We start from the raw sequence: 10411 nt of genomic DNA on the forward strand, positions 1-10411 counted from the left end.
TTTGTTATATCTTTCTGCCACATACGTAACTGCAAGTCAGCTCATGAATCATGCAATTTAGCATCAAAGATCTTTGATATACATATCTGGCACAATAAATTTCAAGTATCTTTTTTGGAGAAAATTTCTACGTATAAAATTGTTATTAACTGCTACTTAAATATGTAGTGACGGCGATAAATAATCTTTTTTAATCATAAAGTAGATAAGACTAATTGAAAAAGAAAGAATACCTCAATGTGCCAAATTATTTTAGATCCCCACGGAGAAAGTACCCTGAACTCTTTCTATTACATAAAAAGAAGGGAGTATTGCAAAAAAGTAAAGCTTTGTATGAACTTTGTATAAACTTCAATAAACTTTTTATTGTTTTAAAAAATTTTTGAACTTCTGAATCTCAACCGAAGTAATAAGAACTTCCAGAATTAAATACTGAGCATCGTCCGGATCTGCTTGAGCGTTTGTCACTGTCGTCATCTTGTACAACCAGGCGGCCGCAGCACTGCCCGATTTTACCCTCGCGCGTATGCTCAACAGTCCCGTGGTGGCTAAAAGGACCTCCTGTATCTTCAAGCGCAACAAATCGATTCCTGTAAATGTTTAAACCGTTTTAAAATTGTCGCGCTCATATTGCATTCATTCGATTTATTAATGGTAACAATGAATACTGATCGCACCAATCAGAGTCTTAGCGGAGACGGCAATCGCATCCTTGGGTATGCAGTCGCTTTGAACAAGATCGCATTTATTGGCCACGTCAATTATTGGACGATCGTCCAACATTGGTTTTATCGTTTTCTGGACGTGCTGATATTGCGCCTTCAAATCAGGATGACTGACATCATATATATGAACTACGACATCCTGTAGGAAAAAGAGAATTCTTAAGTAGAGAAATTTCTTCATAAAAAAAAAATAACAGCGAGAGAGAAAGGAGGGGGGACAGTACGAAGTCAACGTACAGCGATTATGGCATCTTCTAGAGTCACAACAAACGGTTCAATCAGAGTTTCCGGCACGTCTTGAATGAATCCAATAGTATCTATGTACAAGATTTTTAATCTGTTGGGCAAAATGCCTTGATGCGTGGTCGTATCAAGGGTTGCAAATAATTCATCCCTAGGTTGTAAAGAACTGTCGTCCGTGAGCGCTTTTATCAAGCAGGTTTTCCCTGCGTTCGTGTAACCGACCACAGCGACCGTGGGAAAGCCGTGCTTCTTACGCTGGCTCCTGATAATTCGTCGATGCTGCTGCAGCTTCTTCAGTTCGTTCTTCAGTCTCTTCTCTTTGCCGTCGAGCAACAGTTTGGTGTCTTCCGTCACGTTAATCGCGCCGCTATGAGTAACGCACGTTTCGAATATCTTCTTTCGGATGTACGGTAACTCCGCTAGGGCTACCTGCAATTTTGCCTCCGCGGTCTTCGCGTGCGCGCGGAATATGTGGATGACTATGGAGTAACGGTCGTAGACCGGTATGCCGAAGATCTTCTCCAGCTCGGTGATTTGGACGAATTTCAGCAGATTGGTGCTGACGAACACGGCGGTGGGGTGGCATTTGCTTAACTCGTTCTTCAGATCGTTCAGCGAGCCGCTACCCAGCAACTGCTTCCTCTGTAAAGTGAGTAACGGGGCATACTTCGTCCCGACCACGCACCAGTTGGGTAAGGTCCTTATTAGCGCCACAGCCTCGGCCATTTGCAGTTCTGGCGAGGTGTTCCTCTTCTTGTCCCTGCCCCATTTTATATACGGCTGCAAAACAAATGTCCTGTGTCCGTCGAGCGCGACGCCTAAGTAACGATTGGCGATCTGGACATAGGTCTGCTGCTCCTTCTCATCCTCCGTGGATACGTACTCCTCGGAATCGTGATTCGAACGACGAACAACATTTTGTATTCCCGAGCTCCTGTAGACTGTATCAGCGTTGTTACACACTCGCAGATTTCGCTGGGCGGTATTTAGGATCCTACGTACGCAATGCATTTTGCAAAAATATCGTCAGTCTCGACACTTAATGTAACGATCGCTATCTATATAAATTGTACAAAGTATTTTAATAGCGCTATTAAACATCCTAGCATTATAGTTTTATTATGTAAGATCATTTAATCTTCTTGACATGCTTTGATGTTTCTCTTAATTTTTGTCCGCACGAAAACATAATAATTATAAGAGAAACAATTAACAATTAACATACGTTTAGATTATAAATAATGGGAAATCACCCTGCCGCTCATTATTTTATCATTCTTTATTATTCTCCGTAGAAGTTGCTCCACACTTGTGCGAGGTTATGTTGGCCGTTCTAACCTCGTCACTGGCGAAAGTACGTCGATCAGTGCCCGGTACGACTTTTTCGCATTATGCAATCTTGCTCGTAAGACCTATTCGTTGTGTATAACGCTAACACACGTGCACACTAAATATACGTCGTTTCAATTGTGCGAAATGATTACAGAGATTACAGAGAATGCTTAGCGCGAACAGCACTCTCCGATCAGCTGATTCCACGAATATACGCGTGTAATGCGTGTATATCAACATTCAACACGTATCTACTCGGTACGCGCGACCTGCAACACTACAAAATAAATTGTTCAGAAAATAAATATGTAAACTTATACGATATGCTTCTGAGAAATTATACGATCATCTTAAACTGATGTATCATTAAATATAAATTTATCTAAAATTCGTGAAATTAATTCCAATCGATTTTGTATATGTAAAATATTAAATTTTATATAAATATGAGCGCTAAAATACACTTTGCGTCCATTCTATTTATAGATACAGTTTAAAATTTTCAAGTGCTAAAAAATTCCATCGGGAATGATTAAAATCTTTACTGCTTTAGCGCTGGCAGAAACTTTCCCGTTCGATATTGCACGGTGTCGATTACGTCGGTTGTCGCAGAAAATGTATTTTTATCGCGAAAAATATTGACACTTCATTCATTTATTCGACACGCGGACAGTTTTTCTCTCGGCAATGCCGCATAATTTGATCACGACATATAATTCGATCCACGCACGGCACGCACACACAGGAACGTGTGCCACGTGACAGCCACTTATCGGAGCAGTATCGGCTGTCAGGCGCCTCCGGCCCTCGCCTCCGCTCCGCGAGTCGCAGAGACATTCCACACTGGTCGTAGTATCGCGAGTTCAACGGATGCGAGTGCGTCGCAGCGGAAATGGAGCCGGGAACGCTGGCGAGGGTGCTGCACGACTTCCTCACCACCGTCGACGGAGAGCTGAGCCTTCCCAAGGGACATTATTTCCTGGTACTCGCCGACGCTCCACCGGCCTAACCTAATAAGCGAGCAGTCAAGTGTAAACAGCTGAGAATATAACAGACTGGCCTGTTGCTCCTTGTTTCAGATACACGAGATCGCGGACAAACACTGGTGCTACGGCCAGTCTCGAGACAGAGTCGGCAAGTTTCCCTTAAGTCACCTGCATAAAGTGGAAATACCTCATTTTAGCGATACGGAAAGACTGTTCGTTTCTACAGCTAGCTTCCCTGGACAAGAAAGTGGAGATCTGTCTTTTGCAGAAGGTAAGATTATTGCTGATACATGCCGTCGTGTCGCAAACTTGTTTTGAAGAACATGAAATCGTAGGTGTAACAATGATTTTTTTAAGTTTTAACGTCACAGAAATAAATAATAATTGAAGCATAAATTTTCTCGCTGTTAGGAGAACTCATAATTGGAACGAGGGACATAGGTTCGGGATGGTGCGTGGGCAGAATAAGCTCCAGAAATGGAATTTTTCCAATGACACATACGTGGGAACTGGACGCGACATTGATAAAAGTAGAACATTATATTAAAAGAAGATTATATCTTATTTACGTATAAGCTGTGAATAAAATTGCTAATGGAAATGCTTCTTACAGAAAACGATAAGAAATAAATCAATAAGAAAAAGAGCCAAAGTAAAAACGACACTGAAGGCACAACTTGACGAAGAATTGGACCTGACTGCAGGAGAGACGGTCGTTGTCACGGAAATTTTAGATGACGGCTGGTGTCGTGGCGTTGCGGAAGATGGTAGAGAAGGGATATTTCCCGAAGGATTTATATCTTACGTAGATGCAGATCAAGATCAAGTTGATCAAAGAGAAATGACAACCGAATGTACAACCGAGAGCAATCTCGCGTCTTTCTCGACGGTTCACAATGGCACAACTTACAAAGATTTTGATGAAACTTCTATAAATTCTTATGCAAACTTGCCTGACGAACCTGCTCCAAACTACTTTGACTTGTTCCCAGACACGTTGCCAGTAACCAATAATGCAGAAGACACACAGTACAATAGTCATGCGAATTCCGTCGATATTAAACCATATGCTATAACGTTATATCCATTTAATGCACAGTTTCCAAACGAATTGAGCTTCGGAGCGGGCGAAGTGGTGCATCTCGCCAGACACATCGATTCCGAGTGGATAGAGGGTATGATCGATGCCACTAAAGGTATTTTTCCATCATCTTACGTCAATATCATAGTCGATTGTGCGGAAGCAAAGCAGCAACAAGTCCAATCTGAAGTAATTTCTGCGAAAAAAGATGCTCTGGAACCGGGAGTTACTGTAAAAGTGCTGTATACCTTTGACGCACAGATGGATGGTGATTTAAACGTCCACGAGGGCGAGAGTGTCACCGTGCTAGAAATGGCTAATGAAGATTGGGTGAAAGTGAAAAATCAGAGTGGTCTAGTTGGTTTGTGTCCACGGGAATACTTGAGCTCGGTGTCCGAACATTCGTTGGACAGTCTGCAGGAATCGAATTTGGAAGACTTTGAAGATTTTGTGATGATTAGGCATAAGGAAGCGAACGCTGTTGCAAGCGAGGAACAAAATCCGAAGAGAATGTCGCAACCGCACAGGCCAGCGCCACCAGCTCCTGCTCCAGGCAGAGTGCCATTACAGAAGGAAACTGTTATTGCGAACGGCGAAGTATCTGCTCACACGAAAGGAACGTGCGAAAACGAATGTGCAATCAATAATACTGTAGATATGAAGCAGAAGCATGCGGATCAACGGCAAAATGTAATATCGGAATTGGTTATAACGGAAAAAGAATATGTTCGCGATCTGAAGCTAACATACGAAACATTTAATTTGCACAATCCGAGTTTCCTCGAATCGAAGGGGATTGATGTCGCTACGTTATTTGGAAATATTTTGGAAGTTATTCACGTTGCTGAGGAGTTATTGGATATGATTTTGAGAGCTATGAAAGGTTGCGATGAAAGTTTGCAAACAATTGGGCCTTGCTTCGTGAAAATGGCCGAAAAATTGAAAAATGTTTATGTTAAATATTGCGGAAATCACGAAGCTGCATTAGCTTTGTTAAAAAAGGTATGTATATAATGTGACCGAATTTTTTAATTGACAAATCTTATCGTGATGTAACAAGTTTATGATGATTTCAAGTTATATAATCGAATCTTATCTGTTTGTATTTTAGTATGAAAATAATGAAGAGATCATGAAAGTATTTAATAAGGGTATTGAGACATTACGTCGTCAGGTTGCTTGTTTTGACATGAGCTCTATTCTGATCAAGCCGGTGCAAAGAATTTTAAAGTATCCACTAATATTATATGAATTAACAAAGGTAAGCAACTGCATTAATTACATAAAATGTAAAGAATTGTACGAATAATTTATTTCGAAGGCAATAGAAGTCTAATTTTGAAATATATATTTTAATGAGGTGCCAATAAATTTATATATATATATCAACTTTAGCAACATTTGCGAAATTGAATTTAGATTACTTTTCAGATAAATATTTATACGCATGTGTGTATTCAAAGTTTTTACAATTCGCATTGTAATATTTTCCTACATGGAAAATAATTTTTAGTGTACAGAAGACAATCATCCAGATAAAGCAGCCATAATGGAGGCGTGGGAGGCTATGACAAATGTGGCCAGTTACATCAACGAGTACAAACGGAGGAAAGATATCGTATCGAAGTATTTAGATAATGATAATACCTTATTTAGCAAAATGTCAAAATTAAGTATGCACTCTGTGGCGAAAATGTCAACAAGATTAAGCACGAAATTGTCGGCGAGTCTGGGATTGACGAATGTCGCGAGCGATACCGAGTTCGAGGAATTCGAGAAGCAATTTCGATCTATAGAGAAATGTACATGGCAATTAGTGAAAGATATTGAACAATGTATGACATATCTGAGTGATGAAGCTATGTCCGGTGAAGCGATAGCCGATTTGCTGGTTCATTATTATCAGGGAAATCCGACTGCCGAGGTGAAGAAGCTGCGGGATATAAGATCTGTAATTTGGTCACAATACATACGGGATTTTAAGTCGTACATCGAAAAGACAGTCAGCGCACCATTAAATTTCCTGGCGACGCTGCTAGAAGGACCGGCGGTGTTGGTAGCGAAGAGACACGATAAGTTGCTGGATTACGACGCCGCTATTTCAAAGAGTGAGAAATCTAGAGAATCAAAAATTGTAATTGTTACGTTACTTTTTTTGTTGTAAGCATGTTGTTCCTTTCATGATTTTTCTTGATTTATCTTACGTTGTCTTAGGTACAAGAAGAATTATTCACTGCTAAAAGTAATTACGAAGCTCTGAATCAACAATTACTGGAGGAATTGCCTATATTGCTGGACGCAGCAGCGAACATTTTAGTTACGTGCATAAATGCTTTTGCTGGCGCACGAAAATTATTAAACGGAAGAATTACCAAGCAATACTTGACCCTTTGCGAAGTATTTGAATAACATTTTAATAGAAAACTTTCAGTGTGATGTAATTCGAGAGTGAATGTACGAAACATAATTTTTTTTTCCAGACATCACCGCATATATCGTCGCAAGATGTGCTGGAATCATTTCTCGTGAATCACAATTTAATATGGAATCAAATAACGCGTTTCGCATTTGCTGGTGCGAATACTCGAATAGACGAGGGCCAATCGCAATTGTGTAAACAAACTGAAGAGCAGAGATCCTCACTCAGAGAGAAATACACTGCGGTAAAGTTGTATGTGGTGGTTGAAGATGTTGTCAGTACATCTACACTGGAGGTGGATGCTGCGAGAGGTACGTTGATTGGAGTTATAAAAAAACAAGACCCAATGGGAGACACGGCGAGATGGTATGTCGACACTGGAGTCACTCAAGGGTTTTTGCCTTCTCAAAAACTGAGACCGGTTCGGCGGCAAGCTCAGATCACGAATAACGATCCAACTGTGTCGGATGTCGCTGCTGTCGGGAGAAAGAGTTCCAGCCCTCCAAATTTGATGTCGTTGGATTCACCAGAAAAAGAGATCAAGAAGGTGTCTTCGTCGCATTTGCAAGATTTGCTCTCATTAAATCAAGAAACGAAGGTAAATCACAATTACGGCAACGTTCCCGAAACGCCGAGAGTTCGAGTGTATCAGAATGTACACAGCGAAGTTAGTATCCTAATATTTCGATATTGCGCTCCAATATCTTTTTATTAATGTGATTTAATTTTTAGTTTTACTACGCGATGTACGATTTTGCTGGGAACATGCAGGGTACGTTGCCCATTACTAACGGCCAAGCCCTGCGACTTCTCAGACCTCATGACGAGAAAGGAAACGATGAATGGTGGCTCGTAGAGAATCGCGACGGTAAACAAGGCTACGTTCCACGGGATTATTTAAGCTCGCCTATTAAACCAAAGCCATAACGATAAAACTTAAAACTAAGCACAAGTTTTACATTACAGTTTTATGCTAAGATCGTGATCTCGACTGCAAGATTAATAATCATTGATAGAAACTTTCGATATAGTAGCGATTTGTCAGTATTTGAATTATCTCATATACATGTATATTATTGATATTTTATGTTAATGAAGAAGCTTTTTATACAGGGTGTTCGGTAATCGACACAGCCGAGTGCGAAAGTGAATTGGGTTAAATTGAAGAGAAAAGACCTTTAGCGTTTTGCAATTTTTGCAATAAATAACGAGATTAATAATGATCCGCGAATTAGCGTGTGTCCGCACGATTCGGCGAGAAGAGACAGTCCAGCGTTTACCGTTGCTTGGCGCGCGACGAGGTATTAGGAGTGTTCTGTAAACAACAATGGCTATGCACAAATGACGCGTGACGCTGAATCTTCACGCACCTAGCGACGGTAAACGCTGGGCTGTCTCTTTTCGCTGAATCACGCGGACGCACGCTGATGTGCTGTTGATCCAATCACGCTGTTTGATCCAATGCCTTACCTTCACACTTCGGCTATGTCAATAATTACCGGATACTATAAAATTTTTTATCTGGTCTGATTAAACCTAAAGATCTAAAGGAGGTGATCAATCAAAATATTATTAGATATCACGCCAATACTCGAAAATAACTTTTTAACTTTTTAAATTCCTCGTTAGTACTTAGGTTTATACATACTTGTTGTGCACTCTTTAAGATTTTTACATATATAGTATATACTGAATCATCGTTGCATTATTATATGCATGTATAAAATGTATTAAATGTAATATATGCATGTATAAATGTAGCGCTTTATCAGAAGCAACTTATTTTTTTTTTCCTGTGACGGTTGGATCGTCATTAATAGTACAGGATTAAAAATTGATATTAATTTTATTGATATTGTAGTATAAAAAATTGCACGTATGCTTCTTGCCTAACAAAATTGTGTTCCAATAAATCATTTTTATAGGAAGCAATACATGCCACAAGCCTATCAAATAAGTATACATATATTTGTGATAATCTTTTTATTTGTACACATTAATCATATTTTAACTACAATCAACTTTTAACGTGCAATTTTTAATGTATATTTGTATATAGTGTTGAATTTTTCGAAAATTATATATTATTTCAAATATGAATACTTACGGTAAAGATATTAATAAAAATATTACGAAAAGAACACTGATCAATTCTTAATTATGACCGACCGTTATTTTAATTCCAGTTAGAAATTTATTAAATTGCTTTAATAATAATTTATTTGAAGTAAATAATACTTATTACTCAAAAAATAATATACATATAATTGTCGTGCCATTTCATTATTGTTCTAGAATAAATTTAGCAAGCTAGTTTAAAACTAGTATCTGATTACATGGCTCAGCATTAGGATTCTCGTTTATTGATACAAAACAGCGCGCCGGATGCCAGTTGATTTCTTTCTTAATAATCATTTTTATTATACATATATTTATAAAATTTGATAGTTTAAACAAACATATACCAGAAATTCGAAATATTTGATATATTATAAATTATAGGACATAGGGAAAGATTGAGAAAAATGAAACACAGATGTTATTTAAAAAAGGAAAAATAAGACATTTTGGCTATATTATCACCGTAATATAATAATGCGTTTACTGTTACAATCGACAGTAGGTACAGCAATGTTACATGGTGCATGTACCACGGCCCTATAAGCTATTGCCTAAAATGTACATATACGATAAAAAATAATAAAAGAAGGTATACCGGTATATACCGTTTAAAATAAACAGAACAGTCTTTCTGAGGACAGCGACTTGCGACTGACGCGAGCATCGTTACGACGCAAGTTTACGCGAATGGACTTACATTAACTTATGCTAAGCAAAAAAAAATGAATACTGATCTAACGATAAACGACGATCAACGAGATATCTCGGACACGGGTGTACACGCTCAATAAAGTATTATGCTCTTAAATTGTGCCGGTTAACGATAAGATTCGGATCCGCGATCTCGCGCTTTCAGGTTCGCGAAACCGTCGGCAGATATGACGGCAAAACCGTCAGCGTAAAACTCATCTAACACGATCGCTCGTTCCTCTTTCGCAATTCACGTGTATCTTTACGTGTTTTAAATACAATCTCAATATATATATTGGATAGAATCTTAACGAAGTAACGTAGTCCTTACGCGAATATTTGCCCAGTGCCATAAAGTGCTAACGATATAGCAAGATAAACATCTTAGACCTCGAGAGGAAATTTAATTAGGAAAATATCATCAAGCGTACCATTAGCGTTGATGCATTTAAGTTTAGCTCATTACTTGTCTTTGATCTGGAAAACATATTAAGAAACTTGAGCACAGTTAAATATGTCGATATATTAACTAAAATATTTTTGCAGATACGATATTCCACTCTTTCACAATAAAATGCCTAAAAAGCTGTGTTCGTTAATCATTTTTAAATTATATACAAAATAGAGCCCGGGCCCATTAACGAAACAATTATTTTCTTTCCATATTCGCCTTGCAAAGAAGCAATTTTCATCACATTCCTAGCTCTGCAGACACTTTATTCATCGAGTTTTACATCGCTTTGGGATTACCTCGCTATAACGACAACGTCTCACGTACACCTTATGGTAGGACAGATATTTACTACAGTTCGAC

At 38.8% G+C, this 10411-nt stretch overlaps 2 protein-coding genes across 3 annotated transcripts; one reads left to right on the forward strand and one right to left on the reverse strand.

Annotated features, from left to right (window-relative positions):
* Positions 1-336: 336 nt before the first annotated feature.
* Positions 337-2183, reverse strand: LOC112461307 (putative GTP-binding protein 6). Its single transcript, XM_025026507.1, has 3 exons — positions 963-2183; positions 678-864; positions 337-590 (listed from the first exon to the last, which is right to left on the reverse strand). Exons 1-3 carry the CDS (start codon positions 1977-1979, stop codon positions 364-366), a joined length of 1431 nt encoding a protein of 476 aa, XP_024882275.1. The 5' UTR covers positions 1980-2183; the 3' UTR covers positions 337-363.
* Positions 2184-2833: 650 nt separating this feature from the next.
* On the forward strand, positions 2834-9451 carry LOC112461306 (dynamin-binding protein-like). Of its 2 annotated transcripts, none has more exons than XM_025026506.1 (9): positions 2834-3282; positions 3380-3557; positions 3698-3816; positions 3900-5369; positions 5479-5628; positions 5881-6501; positions 6582-6764; positions 6848-7384; positions 7519-9451. In XM_025026506.1, the coding sequence occupies exons 1-9, from the start codon at positions 3193-3195 to the stop codon at positions 7711-7713; spliced, it is 3543 nt and encodes a 1180-aa protein (XP_024882274.1). In that variant the 5' UTR covers positions 2834-3192; the 3' UTR covers positions 7714-9451. The 2 variants fall into 2 exon arrangements, with proteins under 2 accessions (XP_024882274.1, XP_024882273.1); XM_025026505.1 differs by having other exon boundaries at positions 2835-3282; positions 6848-7453.
* The last annotated feature ends 960 nt before the right edge of the window (positions 9452-10411 follow it).

The sequence above is a fragment of the Temnothorax curvispinosus genome, unplaced genomic scaffold, assembly GCF_003070985.1.
Source record: "Temnothorax curvispinosus isolate PA1 unplaced genomic scaffold, ASM307098v1 QBEX01011250.1, whole genome shotgun sequence".
In the NCBI taxonomy this organism is placed as follows: Eukaryota; Metazoa; Arthropoda; class Insecta; order Hymenoptera; family Formicidae; genus Temnothorax; species Temnothorax curvispinosus.